At 43.6% G+C, this 27309-nt stretch overlaps 1 protein-coding gene across 2 annotated transcripts in view; it reads right to left on the bottom strand.

Annotated features, from left to right (window-relative positions):
* The window catches only part of Lrmda (leucine rich melanocyte differentiation associated), a 1022231-nt gene that overhangs the window by 703705 nt on the left and 291217 nt on the right, over window positions 1-27309 (bottom strand). Inside the window, exon 1 of one of the 2 annotated variants that reach the window (XM_021203464.2) lies at window positions 6175-6733. The exons of the other annotated variant lie outside the window; for it this stretch is intronic. Within the exon in view, the coding sequence (XP_021059123.1) occupies window positions 6175-6221 (47 nt within the window). The 5' untranslated portion in view covers window positions 6222-6733. Of the gene's footprint in view, window positions 1-6174; window positions 6734-27309 lie in introns of those variants that run through there. 2 annotated transcript variants of the gene reach the window in all.

Below are 27309 nucleotides of genomic sequence, written 5' to 3'. Positions count from 1 at the left end.
GGCAGAGAAAGAAGTCTTGACTAGGTTGATGTGATGATGCCACATAAGACACTTAGCTAGCTCTGGGCCTCCTCCCTGTGCAGCACACTAAAACCCCTACATGTAACCCTCGCTCCTGAAGGTTACTACCCTCTCCTCCCCTAATTAGTATCCACCTTCAGCCCACACTGTCACGACTCCATTACCTGTATCTTCTACAGTGAAAAGGCTTTATTACACTATTGTTTGCAAATGAAAAAAATTTTTTGAAAAAGGTTAAGAGTCAAATGACTAGGTACTTGATAAATGATTTGGGGCTGCCAATTCTGACAAGAGCATGCGCACCCCACAGAGGTAAGAGATGAGTGAAGAAAATCGGGGCCTGGCTGGGAACTCCTATCTACATAAGTGACCTACAAATGGATGTCATGTGCACAGCCTGAAAAATGAAGCGTGAGGCTGGAAACCAGCCAAGCTCTCCAGGTACCAAGAGGAATGATGGATGAATGGGATGTGAAGGCTTCCTGAGATAAGCTTGGGGGAAGTACACACAGGTGTCGGGGGAGAGAGCGTGGCTGATGTAGTCAGTCTGATGGCTCCAACTCGGGAAAAGCTCAGGGAATTCCTATTAAAGTGTCCCAGTCAGGGAACATTGGAGACAGAAACAATGTAAAGGACCATAGAGTACTGAGCCACCAAACATAGGATAGAGTCAAAATACGTGGGAACAGCTCAAGTCTCTGGACCCTGAAATATTAAGGAGGGCTACCAGCACCAAGCTGGTGGTTTAAAATATCCTCGGGGAGGCTACAGACAAATCTAAAGAGGTCTCTGTCACATTCCCTTGGGGACCACAACGTTTACATCAAGGGTGACATATTGAAGCTGCCTCATTTTGTTTTCCACAAAATCATGGCCAAGGCCATATGAGGATCAGCTGTGTAGACTACATCATGTCATTAGGCAGGTTCTTGGTATATCCCAGGTACCCAAGAACAGAGTATATGCTGCAAATGTCATGCTAGAAATAGGTTCCTGTCTGTAAAGATGTTATATTCTAACAGAATGAGCTCTATATGCATGAAGATGTGTAGCGCACACCCAATGCTCCCAGTTAAGGGAGAGGCAGCAAAGAGAAGAAGAAAATATAAGACTGAAAGGGAGAAGAGGAAAGTCCTCATATGCTCACTCATTCATAAGGTCATCAGCAACTATTTAAAGAATGCAAGCTAGGCTTCTGAGCAGTTTTTTAGAATCATAAAAACAAAAATATTGGTGCCTGGATAAGAGGAAGTCCCTGAGAAATGATCGAGAGACATCTGTCCTTGGAGTTAATGGAAGTCCACCACTGGTTTACCCAGATATAAGTGAAGTCCTCACCTTTCATTAAAGAGACTTCTCTTTGCAACAGATAAGGAACGGTACAGAAAACCACAACCAAGCAAACTGCAGAGAATACGAGATCATGTGGTACCTAGTCCACGTTGATACATCGACAACACTGCTCCTGCCCACAAGGCTCATGGATCATTGCAGAAGAAGGGGTGGAAAGATTGTAAGTGCTGGAAAAAAAGGAATATTTGCTGTGAGACTGTGTCTCCTAGAAGTGTCAGAGAAGCTTACATGCATGAAGTTTTGTCAACATGGCTGCCGAAACAGGACCTGAACAAGGATGAATGACACCGACAGACACACTAACACAGGAGGGGAAAGCTTAGGACGTCTCAGCCCCAAAGAACTATAAGCAACCAAAAACATGCTGAGAGGGGGAGAAATGGTCTTACCTGGGGAAGAGGGCCTTGCTGCACCCTGGGCTGGTTATCTAATACCACATGGTCAGCCCTGAAATCCTACACACAGATCCAGCAGGTGTATTTGTTTGTGTATGTGCACATGTATGTGTGCGTGTGTTTGTTTATGTGTGTGTGTGAGTGTGAGTGTGTGTATGTGTGTGTATGTGTAAATCAACGTTTTTTTAAAAAAGAGACCATGAGCTTGAAAGAGCGCCAGGACCCACATGGAAAAGGTTGGAGGAGAGAAATGAAAGAGGAGAAACTGATGGATTATAATTTCAAAAATAAAAACTATTATAAAAAGGAAAACATCATCAGCTTTAGGTCAATTTTTTACCTAATAAAGATGGGGCTAAATCTCTCTTTTTATATTTTCTATCAATTAAGCACTAAAGGTCTTCTTAAACACCTTGTTTTAGGTCTTCATCACCTGAAATTAATCTTGAGCAAGACATCACAACTAGCATGACTAAAATCTATAAAGAAGCCAGACAGATAACTCAGGCTATGTTTCTTTGAATAAAGACAGAATTGGTAAGGGATCTGACAATACAGTACGTCTACCTTAGTAGCCCAGTGCAAGGCAAAGCAGTCGGGCACACATTTTATAAATCATCCTCATATGTAGCCTCTATGTCTCATGGACTTTCTCCTAAAGCGCCACACTGACCACGCATAATGTTCAATGTAGCATCTCCAAACACAGAAGCAGGCGAGCTCTCAGACCTCCCTTGCCAGCTCATCTGAGGCTGGGAGACCACTGTCGAGTCCAGAGACCATTAACTGAACACCCTGGATCATGAGGGCTGAGGAACATTGCTCTGGAATTGTCTTACGACAATATCCCTGCACATGTAGATGGAAACCAAAAACCTCTAGTGAGGTAAGTGCAGAAGATGGAGAAGGAAGGAGAGAGAAAACTCAAGTGCGAACCAGTCCACTCTGAAAAACAAAAACAAACAAACAGCAAAAACAAAACCAGAAAACCTATGCCAAACTGTGAACCCCTCCAAGAATGGATGGAGACAGTACGGACCAGAGGCACTCTCTCCAGTCACACAAGTCACAGAAGCTTTCTTATGGCCAGGCCACCGGTCACAGGCCACAGGCTGAGGCTGGTATGAACTGTCCCTTCAGGCACCTAATGGAAACCCTGCGTAGGCAAAGTGTATTCCATCCTTAACTTTGCTTCCACAAGTAAAGGCTAGTTCCCATGGAACCAGTTTCTCAGTGAGGTGCTGAATTAAGAAAGTGTTTAATAAGCAACATCATAGAAGCAAAATTCAGCTGAGCTTCCATTTGGACCTAGGGTTTCAGATTTGCGTTTGGAGAAGGGTTATTTATTTATTATTTCAACTCTTTGGTTTTGTTTCTTGTGTGTTTGTTTTAAGTATTTATGTATTCATTTTAGCTAAATGAGTACACTTTAGCTGTCTTCAGATATATCAGAAGAGGGCATCAGACTCCACTACAGATAGTTGTGAGCCACAATGTGGTTGCTGGAAATTGAACTCAGGACCTCTGGAAAAGCACTCAGTGCTCTTAACTGCTGAGCCACCTCTCCAGCCCCAGTTTTGTTTGGTTTGTGTTATATTTTTAAGACAGAGTCTTGCTATAGATCTTGAAGTTTGAACAATGGAAGTGCCAGAGAAGAATCAACCAAGAAGGTTACTGCTAACTCAACAGCCAGTGGGGTGGGGAGGTGCCAGTGTCATGCATGAGTTTTCCAACTAATCCTTATATCTGGTACAATGCACTTCTCTAGGAAATTAAATTTCCTCTGGTTATCATGTCAATTGAAAGCCTTCTACTGCTGAGAGAGCTAGCCAGAGGTGAAAGCTTGTAGCTAAAGTCTTATATGCAAGCTGTGATTTGGTTCTTTCCAATGCAAAGATTCCTTGTGGTGTGTACTTTCCATCAGGGTACTTTACTTGTCAACTAGACGTGGATTAAAGCCAATTTACACTCAAAAAAAAAAAAAAAGAAAGTGTTTAATAAGCTAGTTAGAGATGAGATGCTCCTGAGTGTTCATATTAGACACAAGACCCTCTCAGGCGAGGTTCACTCCTATGGTAATCACAAGCAAGTCATGGGTCAGTTTTCACAATAGTGACTTCCTGGCTGCCACGTGGTTGCTTCTAGAATGACCATGGTCCCAAATTCCTCTGGCAAGGACATAACAGTAAAACATCCCTGAGCTTCACCTTCATCACACACCCCTGCATCTAATTACATTGTTTTTCTTTTATCACATCTGATCCACTTGAATTTTAGCATTCTCCACCTTGATATTCTAGTTTGGGTTTCGGTTTCTGTTACAAAATATCAATCAAAACTAGCGTGGGCAGAAAAGGGTTTGCGTTTGGGCTGGCATTTGCTTGTCACAGTCCATCGCTGAGTGAAGTCAGGGCAGGAACTCAAGGAGAATCAGCAGCTGAAGCAGAGGCCATGGAGGAGTGCTGCTCACTGACTTGCTCTCCGTGGCTTGCTCAGCTTGCTTTCTTGTACAACCTGGTACCTCTAGCAGAGGGCTGGCCCTGGCTTCAGTGGGCGGGGCCCTTCCACATCAATCATTAATCAAGAAAGTGCTCCACAGACTTGCCTAAATGCTAATCTGATGAAGGCGCTTTCTCAATTGCCTCTTACTCTATGACTCTAGCTGGGTCAAGTTAACAAAAGAACTGAGCAGTACACTTGCTTAGCCAGTTGGCTTCTCATGGGCATCCTGCCATAATTAGCATGTACGCACAAGAAACTCCTTTATTTAAGCTTTGGTGTTTACATATTAACTCACTCATCCTAACAGCACTGTATGAAGGGATATTACCACTATCCCCTGAAGAGTGGGGAAACTGAAGACAAGGGAGATAATTAATTACCTGTCCTGCTAGAAGCTGAGGCAAAGGCCTGGGGTCTAAATTTGGCAGTTTGGCCCGGCTGGTGCAGCTTTTGATCCCAATGCTATGCTATATATGTGTTTCTTTATTCCAAAGATGAACAAGATGAACTCGGGTATCTAATCTAGAGCGGTGTTTCTCAACCTGTGGGTTGCTAACACTTTGGAGTAGTCTCAGATCAGATATCCTGCATATCAGATATTTACATCACAATTCGAAACAATAGGAAGATTGCAGTTATGAAGTAGCAATGAAAGAGTTTTGTTGCTGGGGTAATCACCACAACATGAGGAATGATATTGACAGATCATAGTATTAGGAAGGTTGAGAACAACTGACCTAGAGAGTGATGGGGAACGAGCATGTAAAAATACAGTGTGCTTAGCCACACTCCCCCATCCTGTCTGCCTCATTCCCTGTCCCCAAAATGGAACAACTAGATATTTATTCTATCCATGCCTCTTGAAATAGGATTGCAATATTAAAGTGTTCACTAGATATCCCAAGATGCACAGCAACTAACTCATAGTCAAATGGACGATTTGGGGCTGACCATGTCTCCAGGGTTCAAAACAAACACCCAAATTGTTCTTCTTTCTTTCTCTTGTTTCCCCCAGCTTAACGACAAAATTATGTATTGTTCATTTGAACACATGAATATATTCTTGATATTGACATTTTAGTGGCTATTCTAGGTTTGGGGCATTTTTCTTGACTAAAAGAAAGCAAGAAAATTAACATCAATTGCATACTTGTTCACAGATGCCACATGGTTGGCACACTACCCGTGTTCATCTCCATGAATCTGTTGAGCACCCAAAACATATGCACCAGAAGTCATGGAAGGAAGCATGTTTTTAGAGACGAAGAGGCAAACTTGAAAGGGTTAACAGTTACCTTGTGGCTAAAAAGATTTACTTAGAAGAGCTGACTCATGGGTTTCCACCAAAGCTCAAGCCAAGGCCATTTCTGTGTCAGCACTCCGGGTATAGACACCCCACCCTTTAAGGCCAGGCATCACTCCTGGGCTCGTTGTTTTTGTCCCTCTGAACAGTGAGTCTCTGCAGATTTACTGGTTGTTAAATGCTACTGACTCTAGCTAATTCCCAAATTAACTAGATTCTTTTCAGAGCTTGTAAAATGTGCTACACAGTCAACTTCTGAATTTAGCATGCAAGATGATGACCACAGCACTAAGAAGGGTGCAACTTTCTGGTGAGAACAATGCCTGCCCCGGAGCCTCCTTTATAATTCCCACCTCCTTTATATAAGGACTAAGAATGGGACACACCTAGGATACTGCATATTAATTTCAACACTGCTAATATCCAAAATGTCCCACCAATTTACTCTTCACTGACAAATGTTAAAAGAAAATGATTTATGCAGATCAATCATCTCTCTCATCAAGCTCTACCCTGACAGCCAGCCTTCATCATTGCTATTTAAAAGGCATTGCTGACAGAAAAGACCGATTCTTTGATTAAGGGCCCTGTCTGGCTAACCTTTTATTTGAAGAATGATTGCCGCTGAGTGACAAATACTTTTCCATTCATTTCAAGGCAAAGATATTGACATTCAAATTCTTGATGGCTTCACTGAGCAGATGCCACTGTTGGCACAAGAACAACAGCAGGTACGCCAAAGCTCTGGGGGTAAAGGGGCAGAGAATAAAATAGAAAGACACACACACACACACACACACACACACACACACACACACACGTAGGCGAGGGCTGAAGGTTTGCAGCGAGCTAGGGCATCAGTGCCAGCCAGATCCCCTTTCCACTCGGTTATCAAAGCACATCTGCCTGGAGTTTCATCCCAGCTCTCTTCTCGAGCATCTCCTTGTTTTTCCTAGACCCTGCTTGGACCCACATGGACACTGAGGACTAGAATTTAAAAAGAGAGTTGAATGTATACAGTCTCCAAACCTAGGGGTGAACATCTCCTTTCACCCTGAATCACAGGATTCAAGGTGACCATGAGCCAAAGAGACTGGCTTCCTTTCTGCCTCATGAGAAATTAAGTGGAGAAATATAAAATAGAGAGGTTCAAGGGGGAAAAAATACTAAAACTCAGAAGGCAGGGCCAAAAGAATCTCTGTGACTTTGAGGCCAGCCTGATCTACAGAGTGAATTCCAGGACAGCCAGGACTACACAGAGAAACCCTGCACCCAACCCCAAGAAAATCAGTTTTTCTAATTCATATTAGGATAGGTCTTGGTAACACCATATATAATAATGCAAAATATCCTCACAGCAGGGTGATTTTACTTAAATATCAAATATTAGCTTCAAGAGAAGGAGAAAAGTCATAGATTGGGAAGAAGCTCTGTGACACTGGGCATTGCAATGCTTCATAATTAATCATTTCCAGGGACAAAATGAAGCTGTCTCAGCAAGCCGTCAGCAAGTCCTTTCAAGTCTTCCATTCCTCTCAAGGAGGGGAGTGTCAAGGAGGGGGGTGTTAAGGAGGGGGGAGTCAATAGCAAATTGTGGTTCTGATTCTCCAACAAGTCCCTCATGGAGGGACATGGCACAAACCTCTTAAATCACACTGAGGCATAACAGATAGACCGACAATCATCAGAGAGGCAAGCAAAGGGGCACCGGAGAGAAGGGAAGGAGTGGGTAGAAGGCCCACGAGTCTGCATTTCAATCCAGTGTCTCCCAGAAATGAAGTAAGGACTCTGGAACAATCCTTTTTTATGCCATCTGTAAAATAAAGGTGGTGATGTCTGCCTTGCAGAGTTATCTGTAGATTTGAGGACTACATGTGCATGTGGGTACATATGTGCATGTGGGGGGGTACATAAGGCTACAGGTCAACTTTGGGTGTCATTCCTCTGGAGCCATCTAACATTATTTTAACTTTTTTTTTTTTTTTTGGTCAGAGTCCCATAAGGCCTGGAGCTCAATGAAGAGGTTAGGCTGATGACCAACAACCCCTGGGATCTGCTTGTCTCATGACCCCATGTTGGAATAGCATCATGCCTGGCTTTTGTAAAGTGTAAGAACTGGGGACTGAACTCAAGCCTTCATGACTATATGGCAAGCTATTAAGTGAACTATCTCTCCTGTCCTTATCTGCAATTATTAAAATAAATGGAATAAAACCACTTTCTCCAACCTAAACCCCTCCCCTCCCCTCTCTTCATTGCTGCTCACTGGTTTGATGAGAGCGGTCTGTGGCAGGTGCCAATCAAAGGATGAAAAGTGCATTCCAGCTCCCCTCACTGTGCAACAATGAGAACAAAGAGAACATTAACATTAAAGCCCTATAAAGCTGAAATCAATGCCAAAGGACTTACTGTTACCCCTAGTGTTCAACATAAGCCTGGTACATTAAACTCATCATTTCTTTCTATCAAAACCAATAATCCATTAATTAAACAGTAATTATAATATCATCTTTTATCACTTAGTGCTCATAGTAGTTGCTTCAATAGCTCTCTAAAACAAGTGCCCAATGCAAGCTATTTTTTTTTCCAATAACAAAAACATAGCAGATGTTCATTATGACCCAAGCACTGGTTAATAAAATGGAAGAGAAAATACAGGATTCATTCAAATAGAAAGAAAAGATCCAGAAAAGGATTTCAATATTACTGCATCATCCAAATCCAAGGACAATGAAGAAGTCAACAAGGAAGGTGATCACCCAGAGGACTCTGGGAATATTCTATAATTCCAGTACCAAGCCTTCTCTAAGTAGAAAACAAGTGCAGGTAGTGTGGAGAGCTGTCTCAGCAGTTAAGAGCACTTGTTAGTCTTGCAGATGACCTGGATTTGATTCCCGGTACCCACTTGGCTGCTCACAACTGTCAGTACCTCCAGCCCCAGGGAATTCAATGCTCTCTTCTGACCTTGATGGCCTACAAGCACTCATGTGCTCCACATACATACACGTAGGCAGAACGCATCCATGCTTGCAGAATAATGAAATAAAAGAAAGAGAGAAAGAAAGAAAGAAAGAGAGAGAGAGAGAGAGAGAGAGAGAATAAAAAAGAAAGAAAGAAAGAAAGAAAGAAAGAAAGAAAGAAAGAAAGAAAGAAAGAAAGAAAGAAAGGAAGTGGGGTACACACTGGGGAATGAGTGCCAGCTGAAAGGAGGTCTGAGATCTCCCCATGCTCTAGCAAGGAAATTCAGGTCATAGCCCAGAATTCAAGATGACACCTCTGGCAATGGAGAATGAGCTGCCTGTTATAAGGATCACACTTTAAAAATGTCACTCATTTCTCAACTCACAAAGAGTTGTACACAACAAATATCTGCTGGGAACCTACTCTGTGATAGGAAGTAGAGACATGGCGGGGTGCGAGTAACATCCTAAGACCCCTCCAGATGAGAGCCAGGAACACTGACTTGCTCTGAACAGTATCTGAACAACTACAAGACAGGAGCCATGAGGGAGTGCTGGTTTTGTTACCTGTGGATTGCTCTGGGACCTGATAGACTAATGAGGGATCTTGCGCTTCTGCCTGGTCCTGCCACTTCATTTCTGCGGACTCTGGTGTGTATTTCAGATAGCCCAGTGAGGTGCACAGAGCTATGTCCTCAGGCTTTCTGCCTGGCCTTGCTGGCCCTGACTGCTGCTATTGTCCTGAAGTCATGCTGTGATGCTTGGGTCTATAGGCAATACCTCTAAAGGAGGAAGATCTGTATTTCAATCCTCTGCCCCTGCTTCCTGTACCATATCTGCAATATAGAAATGGCCTGAGTGGTGACATATGTTTATCAAATGCAATTTCATGGTCATTAATTTGAGCTCTGGCCAATGAACAGAAAAAAAGAATTATAAAGTACTCACAAGCCTGGCCTTTAAAACTTCTCATTACAAGCCTTTAACTGGGCAGCTTAAAACAAGATTAGTGCATTGTCTCACTTTGATGGAAAACAGAAGTCTAAAGTCGATTTGTGAGTAGAGTGTATTTCCACCAAAGTTCTAGAGAAGGACCCCTCCTTGCCCTTTCCAGCTCCAGGTGACTCCCAGCATTCCGCAGCCTGGAGTTAGGTAACTGTACTGTACTGGCTAGTTTTGTGTCAACTTGACACAGGCTGGAGTTATCACAGAGAAAGGAGCTTCAGTTGGGGAAATGCATTCACAAGATCCAGCTGTAAGGCATTTTCTCAATTAGTGATCAAGGGGGGAGGTCCCCTTGTGGGTGGTACCATCTCTGGGCTGGCAGTCTTGGTTCTATAAGAGAGCAGGCTGAGCAAGCCAGGGGAAGCAAGCCAGTAANGAACATCCCTCCATGGCCTCTGCATCAGCTCCTGCTTCCTGACCTGCTTGAGTTCCAGTCCTGACTTCCTTTGGTGATCAACAGCAAGGTGGAAAGTGTAAGCTGAATAAACCCTTTCCTCCCCAACTAGCTTCTTGGTCATGATGTTTGTGAAGGAATAGAAACCCTGACTAAGACATATATCCTCTGTTTCTGCTTCCACATGGCTCCTGTGTCTGCTTCTCTCACTGATTTACAGCCCACTCAAAATCTAGTCATGCTCTCCTCCCAAGGTCCTTAAGTAGTTTTACCTTCAAAGACTAAATTTCCAAGAAAGGTCACATTTGGGGTTTCCATATGGACATTCAACATACCATACCCCTGATTTGACTACAGAAGTCTCATGACCCAGGGCAACAAGATGCCAGCACCTTTATCCAGCTAGAACCGGGAGTGGCGAGTTTGCCTATTACTGGTCCACACTGGGCAGGTGAGTTGAACAGGAAATGAAGGTAGCTTGTGGCATACCGCCACTAAGACTTTGGGCTTAATCTGCTACAACAGTCGAGAAGTGACATCACCAGCTGCCTAGCTCGGCAGTACAGACTGCTTGCACGCCCAGGTCTGGCTTGCGGTGTTCTTGCTTGCCTTCAGCTTTCTGCTCAAAGGCCCTTTTAGGCTTGCTCTCGCTGACCATCATAAGAATTCCTCCTAGAGCTTTGCTTGGCTAGATTACAAGTGTTTGGGGGAGTCCTTGTTTGCTCTATGTGGTGGAAGAGGCCTTTGCTGATAGCATCGCTGTTTTCTCTATGGATCCCTGGGGAGATTATGGTAGCTTTTGCTTTTACTGGGGAGGCAGATATGAGGAAAGGGGTCAAATGTGAATGTTTTCCAGCTATATTTATCCAAAAATAAACCAAGAAAAACAGTATCCAGGGCCTGTTTCTTGCAGAAGTGGAAAGAACACAAGGTTTCAGAGTCATATTGACTTAGGATAAAGTTTTTAAGTCTACAAGTTCCACGGTTACAGGACCACAGAATGTCGAATGTATCACAGAGCTCTAGCTACCTTAAGACCTTTCCATGGTGGGAGAATTAAAAGATGGTGGATGCATGTTTAGCTGAGCTTTTGCCCCTCACAGTAGCTACCAGAAAACAGGAAGTCTATATTCAACTCGAGAGGCCAATGAGTTTTCATCTGCATGTCTTCCCTCTAGGGGCAAGGAGAGCTGAACTAGCGTGGCCTTTTGCACAAGTGTCTCAGCTACCTCTGCGATAGAAGCCATTCTAGGAGGTTTGGATTTTGTTTTGTTTTCCTTTCTAAAATGTCTATACATGTGCAAATGTTCACAAGTGTGTCATTCATGTTTGAGCATGTCCGTGTATGTGTGCATGTGCATATGCATGAATATGTAGAGGCCAGAGATAACCTTTCTGCTGATATTAAAGGGCTGGCTATCCACTTTCTCTTTCTTTAAGACAGGGTCTTTCACTGGGCTTGCCAGGCAGGCTAGAATCGCTGGCCAGTGAGACTCAAGGATCTACCCGTCTACACATCCCCAGCCCTGGGATTATATGCACACAGCACTGTGCCTGGCTTTTCGCATAGTCCCGAAACCCTGGTCTCCATGCTTGCAAGCTAAGCACTTTACTTAGTGTATTGGTTACTCTTCTGCTGCTGTAACACAACACCCTGAGGGAAGAGACTGATATAAGGAATGGTTTATTTGGGTTTACAGTTCCGAGGTATAAAGATTCATCATAGGGGATTGGGGGGGGGGGGGGGGGGCGGGGCAGCAAGCAGCAGGCATGACAGCAGAAGTGGAAATCTGAGAGCTCACATCTTCTAATGCAAGCCTGAAGCAGAACAAGCCAGCTGGAAAGTGGCTCGAGGCTTTCAACTCACAGAACCTGTCCCCAGTGATGTACTTCCTTCAGCAAGGCCGCACTTCCTAAACGTCCCTAAAAGCACCACTAACTAGGGACCAAGCTCTGAAAGACTATGGGAAAACATTGGAACCAGAAAGTTCCCATGGTTAAGTTAGGATATCAGCTAGCTGGTATGGTCACACAGCAAACAGGAGAATACAAAAGTTGAAGCCTTTAAGACAAGAAAACAGGAAGTAAAATTCATCTCCACTCTGGGGGTTTGGTGGGTTTCCCCAGAAATAAGTTATCTAGCTCACAAAACTATTAATTATCTGCTCCCTGATAGTTAGACAACAAAGCAAAATAAAACAACAACAACAAAACGTGCTGTCATGGTTCTGTGAATATTTAAACTGTATGCCGTATCTCATATCGTATACATTAGATACTGTGTTCTGTATGAATATGCAATAGGCATCTATAACACCTGCCCTGTGCGGGTCTCTGAACTTGTTTTTACCCACCAACTCATTCTCTATTCACAAGTCTACAACACAGGTACAATTGCCATTAGCATCTTACCAAGAGGAAAACAAAATGTAGAATCGGTAACTTGCTCAAAATTATAGAACGAGTGATCATCAAAACCACAATTCCAATTCTGCCAGCCTGGATCTGGTGCTCACACCCACAGCCATGAGAACGCAAGGCCTCTCAGGAGGAAAGAAGAGATGGGATGGGAAAGGGAAACTTAGGACAGGATGATGGCTGGGGAGGAGGTTTGAGCGCCTCTTCTGCCATGGGCAGAGCTGTTGTGGGAGCAGGGAGCAGGCTCCCAGGGATGCGAGTGATGGGAAAGGCTGTAGAAGCTAAAGGGGGGAGGGAGTGGATGGAACTTCTGAGTGATAATAAGTCCTTAAATGGATGTCTATGGTCTGTGATACATCTAACCTATATTAATGGTCTAAATAGTGGTGGCATGTAAGGATGCATAGCTAAGGCCAACTGAAGACAAGGGAAACAACAGTGGCCAGGGAATGACTCCAGAAATCTTTGCGAGGTCAGCTTGAGCCACACAGCTTTAATGGATAAACTGCCAGTGGCGGTGACAGCCAGCTCTTCTCCTCATGCTACAAAGCCTGGCTGTCCATCCGTCACTCTTGTTTACCGTTACCAGATAAATCATTTTAGTCTCCTCCAGCTTTGGCCCTCCTCCACCATGAACAGAGTAAACCAGGATGCCCCACTTGAGGCTGTCATCAAAGGCAGGGGCACCCGTGTTCTCTCCCAGCTCTGCAACCCTTATGGGCAATGGCCCTCCTCCCTCCTTAGGCATATCGGAATGAGTAATATTTGACTGTAGATTCTTTCATCTCTGTAGCTTTGAAAACCTCAAACATCATATCAGATCTACAACAAAGAGCAGGGACTTCAGGGGTTGACAGCGCGGCCGTAATTAAAGACAAGCATCAATGGCTGCCACACTAAACAATGCCATGTTTTAGCTGCTCCAGAACCAACTGTTTGCCTTCCAGGCATTTCTATGGCAAGGTTTAAACAGGTGCTGTTTAAATCGTTTTCACAAAAGATATGCAAACAGGAGATAGGAACTTTTCTTTTCCCTGACACAGGGTGTAATATACAGCCAACTACTCCCCAAATCATAGCTCCCAATTGATATGCTTAGTGGAAGCCTGTCTCTAATAATAACATGAACATAAAATGCTGAATGTCTCTACTAGATGGCTCAGTGGGTGAAGAGGCTTGCTGCCAAGCCTGAAGACTTGAGTTCATCCCCAAAACCCAAAGGGTAGAAGGAAAAAAACCAATCTGATATCCATATGCATGTGTGTGTGTGTGTGTGTGTATGTGTATGCCCCCACACAATAAATACATATGAATATATATATAGAAAAAGTTACATAAAGTGTTATAAGAATCAACCCAAAAAGGGGGGAACTATCCCTAAATTTCTACCTTAAGCCCCTTCTGGATCATGAATCTCAGTTTCTCCACCTTATGAAATAAGGAAATTACATTTTAAGTTGGTATTGAAAGTTCTAACTTTTTTTCCAAATCAAGTCCAGCAGATCAAGCTGAGTATGATAGTCTATACATGCAATGTTGACATTCTTCTAGGAGGCTGAGGCAGGGGGCTTGTGAGTTGAAGATTAGAATGGTTAGTTACTTAATGAAGCCCTATCTCAGAAAGAAAGAGAAGAGAAGAGAAGAGAAGAGAAGAGAAGAGAAGAGAAGAGAAGAGAAGAGAGAGAGAGAGAGAGAGAGAGAGAGAGAGAGAGAGAGAGAGAGATGGGAAGGGACAAGATGAAGGAACAGAGGAGAAAAAGAAGAAAGGATAAGGGATATAAACAGTTNTTCCAAATCAAGTCCAGCAGATCAAGCTGAGTATGATAGTCTATACATGCAATGTTGACATTCTTCTAGGAGGCTGAGGCAGGGGGCTTGTGAGTATCTCCTCAGTGTTGGTAATAAAAGTATGAAGCCCTATGCCTGAAAGAAAGAGAAGAGAAGAGAAGAAGAAGGAGAAGAGAAGAGAGAGAGAGAGAGAGAGAGAGAGAGAGAGAGAGAGAGAGAGAGAGATGGGAAGGGACAAGATGAAGGAACAGAGGAGAAAAAGAAGAAAGGATAAGGGATATAAACAGTTGTGAGGGAGAAACCAGGTCCATCCTACCACAGTGTTCCCTCAAAGCCTTTGGAGAACTTTGAGAACCATTAGACTGAAGGATCTTTGAGAATTCTTCGAGGATCAATTGTATAATGAAGGAGAATGCATTAGCATTGTAGCCCCAGTTCTAACTTTTCCCACAATGCTTTTCTCACTATGGAACATCTCAGTAGCACTGACTATATAAGCCCCTCCATGCCTGATTAACTGTCTAAGTTCTGAAGAGCTGCTTCCCTGCTTCTCCTTGGGTTTTGGAGGAGCTGAACACAGAGGTAGCAAAGGGAAAGAAGCCAGTGTGGCCACAAACCAGAGTCATCTTGTGCTTGCATCTCTACAGGGTGTTCATGGCTAGTGCAGCATCCATCATCCTGTGGGGCTGATGGAATCTGTAATAATATGCTTGCCACCCTGTTCTTCTGTTTAAGCACACAACATGGAGGGCTGAACTTTTTCCTCTTCATGCCGTATACATAATCTCTGGAGCTCATGGAAAGTAAACCCATTGAAAGCGGCCAGCAATCTGCTACCATAAATGATGCCAAAGACCTGGGGTAGGGACATAAGGACAACTGTCTAGAGCCACAAAGAGCTTCCCATGGAGCAGCTCAAGAGAAGATGCCCAGAGCTGCTTCCCTTCTTCTTTGTGTATTCCACTCACAAATGGTAGGGGAACTAGAAAGACCTTACAGGCTGTGGTTAAGGCCCACATGGGATAGATATCATGACTCGTTGTGTCTGACTGGAAGATTTTCCTGATACCTGAGGGTGGGACACTGTCACGACATGATGAGTTGTTGCTTGTGTCTTTGAAGACTAAAAATGTTAACAACTTGAAAGAGGAATAGCACTAATGCTTGTTCAGGACAAACTGAAAGATTTATAGAAGCTCTATCTTTCACTTTTCTATAAAGGTAATATGAAGAGTGGCTAGGAAGTCAGTCCAGACAGGGAAGAGCTTGCCTCACAAGTGAAAGGATCCGACTTTGCGCCCCAGAACTAATGCAAAAAGGCAGGCTCAGTAGAACACACTTGCAAAAAAGAGCAAAGGTAATGGAGGCAGGCAGATCCCTGGAGCTCTCTAGAACGTTAGCCTTGTCTCCTTAGTAATCCCCAGACCAGTGAATGATCCTGAATTTTGTGTTTGTTTTTTTTTTCTTAATGGATGGTACCTGAGAAATGACACTCGATATTGTCTTTTGACTTCCACATGCACATGCTGGCTCATGAGATCTGTGCACACACAAACATGCACGTGTGTGTGCATGTATATACAGACATACACACACACATATACATACACACACACACACAAAGAGAAATTTTTTACTACCCAATACCCTCAGTAGCTGCCCCCTTCGTCTCACAAGTGTGAGGCTCCAGGAAATTTCCAAAGAAGAAACTCAAAAAGGCCTTGCTTTTGTGAAGGGAGAGCTAATGGACAGTTCCAACTGACTAGAACAGCCCGGGGGGTTCCCAAAGCCAGGGATCTTGCCCAGCCCCTCCCACAGCTGACATCATTCTTGCTAGCCAACGTTCCTTCTAGAACAGACCACCCCATCTTGAAAACAATGACTCTTTATGGAATGTTTCGTTCCCGTTTCAGATTAAAAAGAAAAAAAAATCAAAGAGCCAATCTGTCTGAGCTGGAAAAATGATGTCCCTCAAGAATCTGGGAACACCGCCTTGGTGGTTTGTAGTTAGTGGTAATATCTTCTCTTGAAGCTGTCAGGTGGCCCTCCTGTTTGCAGAAGGAAACCAGACATAAATAAAGCCAAAACAAAAAGAAATGTTTGAGCTAGGCTATTGCTTGTTGGTTTATTGTTTTGAGTGGAGAAGCCAGTGTTTTCCAAGCATGGTTGTTCTACAGCACTCAGCTCCCTCACAAATGTGTTCCCTACCCTTCTGCTCATCTATAAAACAGCCTGCTCCTTGTCTTGTTAAACTTGGCCTCCAGACAGAACTTTCAGCTTAAAATATCTAACAATATGTCATATCCACCAGATACATGACAGCTATTCCTAAGATACATAATATTATTAATTGTTTTTGAATGAATTTGAACTGTTATGAATCCAAAAAGTATAAAAATGACATTTAGCCATCAACAGCTTTTGAAACATTATATACACAAAGGAAGAAATAGTAACAAGTCCAACGGTACTCATAATTTCAGAATTATACCCTTTGAAGCCAAAATGACATTAAGAGAAACAGGATGTAGAAACTTAAAAATAAAATTTCAATCCTTGACAATATTAAACTTGCCTCCTGATAAAAATTAAGTGTGAGCTAAATTATTTTTTTTATGCCTGAGGAACTGTCAAACAACTGGCTGTCTCCTTGACTATTTAAAGAGACAGGACTGGAGTGTGTGGAGAGATCTGGGAGGTTAAACAAGGGTGAGGGATGAGCAAGCCAACTGACTTCAACTGACTCAAAATTTACTAAGCACATGCTAGAAAATCTATTAGACAATAAAAGAGAGAGACAGGCTAAGCCGCAGAAGATCTTACCGAGAAAGTAAAGAGGCTCCCATAGCCTTAAAATAAAGAAACAAAGTTATCTTTGATTAAATGTCCACACTGGAATTAAATGCCATTGCCATGCAATTGAAGTAAGCAAGATTGAAGGTAAGAGCAAGAACTCCATGCTGGCTGAGGTACTGCTGAGGAAACCCCATGCGAGTTCCAACTGCACTCAAAGGATGAGGCTTACTTAGGAAGGCTAGAGGGCATTTACCATAGAAGAGGCAATGTAACAATGGCTTACAGGCTAAAACATATCCAGCTTGTTGGGAGAAGGATGAGTTCCAATGGACCTCAAGTTCCTTCAGCGCAAAGGCATGGAAAATATTCCGATGTCTTTCTCTCCCTTCTTCTCACAGCCAGCATCATGGAGTCCCAAAGGACTCAGATTTCTGAAGCTTCCAGTTAGCCTCTCTCATTAAGACCCATTCCAACTAGACCCAGACACGTCTCTCCCCAACATTCTTTACAGAAGTCAGTGTAGTGAGCATCAGAAATGATCATGACCTTTTTCCTTTGTCTATCATAACCTCCCCCCTACTGGAACTCTGAGATCTGTGGCTGACCCCTGCAGGACTTACAGTGACACACCAAGATTGTTACAAAGCATATGTCACTACAGAGTCTAGAAGCCCAAAGCCCAGGACTCCGAAGCACACCATTCAGGGCTCAGGGTAGTCCCCTCACAACCTAGAATTTCCTAGCCTAAAATGTTAACAGACCTGAGCATGCGAGGAAATGAATCTAAACATTCACAGTATCTCTGGAACAAATTTATTCTAGCAAAATGAGAAGTTTCCATTTTCTTTCTATTAACTTAACCCATACCTATCTACTTACTCTAAATCCCAAGGGCTTCCTAAGACAAAATTGGCCAAACCATGCAACCCTGATTAATTTCCCTATGCTACAACAACAACAACAAAAGAAATAGCAAAACTCCCCATGAGAGGGGAGCCCAAGCATGTGGGTGGGCAGCACCTGTAATGCACCTTCCTTTCTTGGAATTGAAAGGCTCATCTCTCAACCCTTTGAGGGACTTCTCTGATTTTTTTTAACCTTTTGTGTCCTTCCAAAGGTAGACACATTCAAAGATATTTATGTTTTAGTACAGAGAAATCTGTATACAAATATTTGTTCTTCAAGAAATTCCAGTTTGGGGTTTCGTCAGGGAAACTACTGTCATCATAACTTGAATATGTGCAGTTTCAAATGATGTCTGGTCTCCCATCAAATACCCATGGAAGTAGCATCCATTCTTGGCATTTGTAGCAGTGGTTTAACCCCAACTGACAACCAAATGCTATGCTAATGGTTCAATGCGAAGCAATTACAAGACAAAACCAGAATTTCAGCAAGATTTTGGAGTGATGGAGAGAGGTTCAGCAAATGCTCTGACCTCTCATCCTGATGCCTCCTGAAAAAGCAAAACTCCAGAAGTGAGTGTGTGTGTGTGTGTGTGTGTGTGAGTGTGCGTGTGCGTGTGTGTATGTGTGTGTGTGTGTGCACGTATGTGTGTGTATGTGTGTGAGTGTGCGTATGTGTGTGTGTGTGTGTGTGTGTTTTAGCCTCCCAAGTAGGTGTGAGCCACCTCAACTGGGTTAATGATAATAGAATGTTATGAAACATTGAAATATTGGAGGATTAAAAAGGATCTTATAAAACTGACAAAGCACTCATTTTATAAAAATAAATAACTTTTATGAGTGTACAAGCCATAAGAAAAAGTATGAAAATAGATAACTCTGGTGTATAATTCTGCGAGTACATTTAAAGGATAAAAAGGGTTTAACCTTTCCTAAAAATTAGATCATAGTTCCAAGATCATACAAAAGTGTTTGGTGCATGTAAATCCATATACACATGTATGAAGACATATATGTACATTTAAAATTTTATCTTCCAGGTCCAAGTTGCAATTTTTGTTTTCCCATATCTACTATTACATGTTGCTTTGCACTTGAGTTGATTGCTCTTATGTGGCCTTGTCCTAGGTGGTACTAATTTATTCCACAGTGTACTACCCCTAAAATTCTGGGCTCCTGAGGCAAAGGCAGAACTACCAGGATGGCAGAGTCACTTCCTGTTTTCTGGGGACCAAAGCCCTGGTTTTTTTTTTCTATCATATAACTCTCACGTCTGCCTGACAACACAGCTGACCCCCTAGGAACCAGAGACCAGAAGATATAAAGAAATATGAGCACAGAAATAAAATGCCTTCCAAAGCCCACATCCAAATTCTATTACACTTTGAGCAAACTTCGAATTGTTACCCAGTGGCCACCAGACCCTAACCTGAGCCCTTTGACCTCTCCAACCTCATAGAACATCTCCTAAGCCTCTCCATCCATCAGCAACTAACAACATCCAGCTCCTTTCAGGTCCTTAACGCTGATGAGCCTTTTCACGTGTGATAGTCTCAGCTCAGGTGCTCACAGGTTGTCCCACTGGCCGGACCATTCTTCAGTTCTCATCCACATGTCTCGGAACAAATGGCCCCTCTGAGAATAACCTTTCCCAGAAGCCTAGTCGTCTTTGTAGACTTAAAGATTCTGAAACAGTCTGTGAAACAAATGGACGAAAGGAGGAAGGGACAGATTGACAGATGGACCAAAAGGCATACAGACACAAGGCAGGAGGGCACTAATGCCCGTAGGCAAGTCAGCCAATATCTGGTGCCAATACCCATTATCCCCTGTGGCCCTTTTCCAAGTGATTGTTTCTCTTCTTTGGATCATTTGAGAGTGAATCAGTGAATTCAAAGCCAGGCAGGCAAGAGTCTGATTAAGGTCATGGTGGGGCCCCCAGGGAGGGTTCTCTCTCATCCATTTTCCTGTGCTTTGTGTCAAGCCTTATTTCCAGCCCCTCTGGTGGCAACGCAGCTATTGCCTCCCCACAGACTCATCTACACACTCTCCCATTGTGAAATTTGCCCTGACTTTCCCAGCCTAAATTTTTTCCTGTTTAATTCCAACCCATTATTCACAGCTATCTCCCTCTGGGCCACGGCAAATGACAACTCCATGGAAATCACATGCTCCTCTGGATTCCCACAACTTTCCTCTCCAGCCCCTCTTCCTTGATGACATGGACCCAGATGAACCTCCCATGGAAGAACTGACACAAATGCTCTCAATTAGAAGCTTGGTCTCCACTGGCCTAAAGCCACCCACTCATCTCACTCCTCTGTCACTCTCTTGCAACTGCCCCAGCCCAACCAAATCAACTGGGTCGTATTTCCCATTGGACAATTCAAAAGATCTTTTGACTTTTCAATATGCACCACAAAAAAAATGGTTAGCAATTGGTAGTTTGAATAGAAGGGAAATCTATGGGGAGAGACTTTTGCTGACAATATGCTCAACCTTAACACACACACACACACACACACACACACACACACACACACACAGTGTTTGAAAATGGTGGCAACACATAAGAAAATTTACCATAGTGATTGTTTGAGACATGAGTTTCAAAGGCAGCAAGTCTGTTCACATGGCCTGCACAGCCTTCATCACCACAAAGAAAGCTTTTTCAACTGAAAATGTTTAATTATATTTTCAAAACCATTGTTGTCAGACAAGTAGTGACACAAGATGAACAGAGATGGATATTATGACTGAGCAACAGAAAACCAACTTCCAGTGTTTCTTAATTAATTGTTTTGTTATGATATGGCCAACTTAAGGATACAGGGAAGCATATTTGGTGTTCTTTAAAGGGGAAAAAATGAAATAATAAAATCATTTGTGTGTGTGAATGAGTGTGTGTGAATGTGTGTGTATGTGTGTGAGTGTGTGTGTATGTGTGTATGTGAGTGTGTGTGTGAGTGTGTGTGATTATGTGTGTGTATGAGTGTGTATGTGTGTGTGTATGTGAGTGTGTGTGTGTGATTGTGTGTGTATGTGTGTATATGTGTGTGAGTGTATGTGTGAGTATGTGTGTATGTGAGTGTGTGTGTGTGTGTGATTATGTGTGTGTGTGAGTGTGTATGTGTGTGTATGTGAGTGTATGTGTGAGTATGTGTGTATGTGAGTGTGTGTGTGTGTGATTGTGTGTGTGTGAGTGTGTATGTGTGTGTGTGTGTGTGTGTGTGTATGATTTGTCTGTATGTACATCTCTGCACTACTCACATGCCTTGTATGCTCAGGGTACAAAAGAGGGCATCAGACTCCCTGTGACTGAAGTTACAGAGTCTTAGGAGCCACCATGTGGGGTACTGAGAATCAAACCTGAGTCCAGAACCAATTTTTTAAAAATATTTATTTTTAGTCACACATATGTGTGTGTCTGTTTTGTGGGCCACATGTCTGTGGGTTCCTATGGAGGCTATCTGGGAGGGAGAGAGCTAGAGGAGAGAAATGGTAGCTAGATGTGGTCAGATTTAGTTGCACAGATATATGCATATATTGCCTCAAGAATAGGGAAACATTACATTTGAGCGCAGGGCTATGGAGCTGGCTCAGTGGGGCAGGGTACTTACTATGTAGTGCTATGAAGGAGACTTGCTATATAGTGGAACATGGCTATGGCTTGCTGGCTGTTAGCCTAGCTCTATGTTTGGTGAGAAAGTTTATCTCACAGAAATAGGTAGAGAATGGCTGAGGGGGATACCTGCCATCTCCTTCTGACCTCTGCACAAACCTGTAGACACATGTAGGTACACATATGCAAAATAACAATAAAGACAGCCTTACTCCCTCTCCTTGGCCACCCTTAAAGTAGGGACAGGTCAATAATAAGTATGTGTGCTTGCAAGCAAGTACAGACAACCGACATCTCACTAAATAGAATCATGATGGTCACATTATCTTTGTGACACAGACACATCTTGGGTGGAAGTTCCCAAGTCTCCAATATGAGTGCGACCTCTTGGCCCCTCCTCCCCAGCACACAGCCCTTTAATGTAGCTCAGAACATGTCATAATTAAGGGATTTTCTCACCTCTTCATGAATCTCTGATCTGGATGTGTTTTCTGGTAAATAGTAATCTCAGCAATGAATCATTCTTGGCTCCTTTTATGTGAGTTTATCACTTGTGGAAGTGGCTGAATGTGTGTGGTTATGGCTGAAACAAACTTTTGAATGCAAATTGTGAAGTCTAAACGTGCCCTCAAATCCCATAAATTTCAAAGTACACACCCACCATGTCCATCATCCATAGGTTCCAGATCCCAAGATTTCTGACTTCTCCTTAGAGTACCAAGATTTCTGACTTCTCCTTAAAGTAAGAATTGCTCCATCATTAAGCACTTAGTTCTCAATCACAGGCACTGGGTGATATAAGAAAGATTGCATGTTCAAGAAAAAGAGCGATACCTATAGGGCATCCTATGGTTAGCCATTCCAAAACCCCCTAAAGGGTTGGGGAGATGGTTCCGTCAGTAAGTTACTCTCTGGGCAATCAGGAGGACCTGAGTTCAGTCGTTTAAGAAAGAAAACCAGGCACAGCAGCAATATACACTTACAAATGAGGCACTACAGAGGCTGGCAGGAGCATCCCTAGAATTTGCTGGCTTGCCAGTCCAGAAAATTAAAGTAAAGGGCTGGTGAGATGGCTCAGTAGGTAGGAGTATTTGCCACCAAGACCATTGACAAGAGTTCATTCTCCAGGAAGAACATACTGGAGAGAGAGAGAGAGAAAGAGAGAGAGAGAGAGAGAGAGAGAGAGAGAGAGAGAGAGAGAGAGAGAGAGAGAGAACTGTAATTTGTTCTCTGACCTCTATGTGCACACCATGGCACATATGTGCCTGGCCCCCACGTATGTGCATAGATGTGAATAGATGTAATTTCAAAATAAGATGGAGAGCAATTGAGGAAGATCCATGACATGGAGCTCTGACCTCCTCATGCACATACACATATATGTTTTCATACACAAACATGATACGCACGTGCACACACCACCACCACTGCCACCGCCACCACCATCGCCATGACCACCACCACCAACAACAACAACCTGAAAGCATCTTTATTCTGTCTCCCTAATGGTGTCACAGATCTGTTCCAATTCTCTTTCTCTCCTCCATACACACAGCTTCACACACAATCACATTCTACCACTGTACAGTTACCATTTATAATAAAGGGCTGCCCAGAGCCACCTGGCTATCAGAGCCAAGTCCTGTGACATGACATACAATCATCTCTTCTAGATTGAACCAGCCTAATTTAACAGAGACTGGGACTGAGGGACCACATTCTGAGAAAGGGAACAAAGAGAAAACCCCACATTCCTGACTCTGGCTGAAGACTGAACATGAAGTATGAACAAAAATGAAAAGCAATAGCCTGGGAGAGAGAAAACCCTGGATTCAGCTGGGGATGTAGCATTCAAACCCCGATGTCGGGGTTTACCAGCTGGGCTTCTTCTCTCAAGTAAGTTACAGCCTGCGAGTCAGTTCCCCTACCCACTGAGTGGAGTACAAGGCTCTTCTGGAATTAGAAGAGATACTGAAACGCTGTGGAGTTCCCAAGGGCGTTGGTACAATAATGTCTTTTTCTATCTTATACCTGCCCCTCCTATAAAGTCCATCAATGGGGGAACCTGGGTTGTCTAATATACATGCCAACCCAACTTCTGGGAGCCATAAGATGCCAACACCAAGCCAATCTTCTGTAGTAGTTTTGTATCGCTGCTATAACAAATTTACCAAAACACAAAACAAAATCTGGTGACTAAAATCATCACTAATTTATTCTCTCACACTTCTGATGGTCAGAAAGTTAAAAACTAGTATCACCGAAATGGATTTCCCCCAAGGCTTTAAAGGACAGTGTTTTCTTGGTCTCATCTAGCTCCTGCTACCTTACCTGTAGGTTTGTGGCTCCAACACTCTAACCTTGAAGGCCAGCATCTTCTCATGGGTGTGGCCCTTCTTTCTCTACTTTCTCATGTGGATATATGTGATCACGTTTGGGGCCTCTCTTTAAATCCGAGCTGATCTCATCGGGAGACCCTCATCACATATGCAGTCATTCACACAGGTGACAGCACTTAGAGGATTGTGGGGATTAGGGGTTGACATCTTTCATGAGACCCATCAGAGGAAACAAAGACAGAAAAGAAAAAACTATCAGGAACAGTCTCTAATCAAATAACTTTTGTACAATGTTTAAAGTACTCCCCCAAATAGAAATTACATAGAAAAGCTTCGGCTGATTTTCCGTTTGTAGGTCAATGAGTGACACTGGTCTTCCTGATTTCCCTATGTCTCAATCACTAAGGAGACACGAACTTGATTTGAGCAGAGAAAGCAGAGAGGCAAGCTTGCTGACCAAAGCAGGCAGGCGATCCGTGTCAGAACCAAGCATCAGGAAGGCAGGCAATCTCCCAAGTGGGCTCAGACAATGAGGTGCAAATAGACGCTCTCATTTTTCACCCCACCAACAGATACTCTTATATACATCCCAGACAGCAAATACTACCTCTACGTGTAAAGCCATGTTCAGTAAGTTCAAGAATACTGAGTGAGTATTCTGCCCAGGGTCCCAGGGGAAGCACAACCAACCAGCAGACTTCAGTGTGTCCTCTCTTATACTACACCCTACTGACAGCTAAGTCAGTTCAAGATATTAGCAGTTTATGATGGACCTTCTATGAATCAGATACAAAGATAAAACCAATTCCTGCCACAAGATCACTTGACAAAAATCAGCTAGTGATGTTCCTAAGAAAAGGGTTTTAGAAATCCTCTCCATTGAACCCAGAACCTTCCCAAATATTGATCCTACCAAGGTGAGGACAGAAGGTTGGAGCACTCAGACAAGACATCTCTTTGCAGGGATACCTTTGAGAACAGGGTACAGCTATTCGAGCCAACCCTTCTCCACCCACCCCTGGCTCTGAGGAAACTGAAAACTCCCTGTCTGTCTTATTATACACTCCATACTTTCCACAGGAGGACTGCATGATTAAACAGAGTTCAATCTTCTCTGGCAGAAGATGTGAGACTCCATGGTGTCATGACTCCAAGTGGGCATCTCTGAAGCTGCAGGCAGAGTGAGTAAAAAGTAGGTGTTGGGAGTGGAAGAGAGATGGGGACGGTGGCTCCTTTTCATTCTGCATGCAAGCTTCTCTGGGCCCCATAAATTCCTCTGGCCTGTATATTTCACTCAGCTGTCTAAATGAGGTTTGCTCATATAGCCACCACTGTGCAGAATCAATCATGCCTTTCTGCACAGAATGTTAATTGGACTTCTCAAAAGAAAAAAAGGGGGGGAACTGGAACTGGAACATGCCACAGAGGCCACAAAAGAAAAAAAAAAGAATTCAAAACCAATTTTTGAGGGGAATTTACAATACTTTCTAAATTGCCAAGGGAAGTCGATCGGCACCAACACAGGAGCAGTCCAGGAGCCTTTTCTCAAGGCATGGGAGAGAAATATACAGAGTCCTCCTCAGACTGCCATCAACCACCCCACAGGCTGGCTTCCAGTCCAGTTGCTGAGCTGCCTGAATAAAGAAGTCCAAACCATCCCAGGAATCGGAGTTCCCGGTTAACACAAACAGCCTGCCAGGGATGGGCTCGCCTCAGAGGCAGGGAAAGAAGAGATAAATAGCTAACACACCCTCCTTGCCTTTTTTTTTTTTTTTTTTTTTTTTTTTATACCCCTTTCCTTATACACAGAGGGAAGAGACAAGGAACTATAAGGCTGCTATGAATTTGAGTCTTAATAGATGAGAGACTTACTAGGTCACTAAGCCACCAGTGTTCAGCCTGGGATTCCAGAGTCATGGCCACTTCAAGTAATCTTGTATTTTTATTCTATAGAGACCATAATATTGAGTTTAAGATCTTGTGCTAGAAGAATGCAAAGATGCTCAAAACAGACAGACAGACAGACAGACAGACAGACAGACACACACACACACACACACACACACACACACGATTCCTGCACTCATATCTCTCACACCTCTGCAGGGACAGCAAAGAGCTGACTCCACAGCTAGAGCCTTCCGGAAGCTCATTGTTTGCTAAAGGCCAGACGGACACAGTGACAGCCAGATTGCCTTCCACCACCAATTTTGGGACCATGTGAAAAATACGGTTTGCGGCTTGCTGGTATGTGGTCCGAGAGGACTCATAAATCTTCCTTTATCTCCTTCGTGGTGTTAGCAGAAAAGGATGAGTTGCTTTTTTCCATCTCATTCTCCCGTCTATCTGTCTGTTAGCCGTGCCCTTGAGCAAAGATTACTGATGCCCTGCCTTTGATATATGACACATCACCCACAGCAGCTTTTCATCAAGTGAATTAACCTGGGAAAATGCAAACCCACCTGCCAGTTGCTTCCCAACTTTGCACAATTCCTTTGTGTAGCTGCTCTCTAACATGCAGCCGGCAGGAGGGTGGCGAAGTGAGGGAAAGAAAAATGGAAAATTAAGGGAATCGAAAGTGGGGGCTCTGAGAAATAACTCACAGCAAATCCTCCATCTCTTTTGCATAAAGACCTTCAGAGAGGTTTAAACCGCAACGCCCCCCCCCCCCAAGCCCAGGCAGAGTATAGAATGCTTTGCACCTGAGCTGGAAGATGTCATTGTCCCCCAGCCATTTCCACTGTGTGGCTGAAATAATGACAAGAGTCTTGGCAGCTACTGATGACATGGTTACAGAAACTATTTGGTGACTTCCAATCAATACTCTAGATGGGTTGGGGAGGAACCTGGAGCTGGAAGCCTGGCGATGGGCTAGCTGGAGACAGGGCTAAGGCAGGGAGGAAGGAGACTGAAGGGGCAGGAAAGCAGGAAGGGATTTTCTACCAGGTCCCCATACAGCCTCACAAACCTAGAATGTGTGTGCTGAGTGACAGGTAGTTCCTGAAGTCTCCTGATTAGCAGGGAGAGAGTTCAAAGACACAGACTGAATGCTCAGTATCTCAGAGAAAGGGTCCTTCTCAATGTTCCAACTGAAGGCGGCTCAGAAAGCACCAATTTGCACCCCTACCACCTTTAACTAGAAAGAGTCGCCACACCCAGCCAAGGTCATTTGGTGACACAAAGGAAAGACACTGCTGAAAACCCACCACCACCACCCAGGTCCAGTTACATCCGGGTCAACTTTCCACTTCCCAAGCTGCCTGCCTCCCACCACAAAGCATAACGCGTGTACAGGATTTGAAGCAGCACCGCTCACTGCAGGAGGCAAGCAAGAGCAACGACGTCTACCCTGGACAGAGCCATACTCTGTCTCCATGCAGAGAAAATGGGTTTCTTCCCTACCATCCTGGAGGCTGATAACATAGCAGTTATTCTTTTCACGGTCAAGTGTCTACTGCGTGTGGCTCCTTGAAAGGTTCTGATGAGGGAGATCTTTTTGTAGTTTATT

This window comes from Mus pahari, chromosome 8 (assembly GCF_900095145.1).
Source record: "Mus pahari chromosome 8, PAHARI_EIJ_v1.1, whole genome shotgun sequence".
NCBI classification, from domain to species: Eukaryota; Metazoa; Chordata; class Mammalia; order Rodentia; family Muridae; genus Mus; species Mus pahari.
The sequence above is the reverse complement of the archived record's forward strand: the minus strand, read 5'-3'. Positions and strand labels throughout refer to the sequence as shown.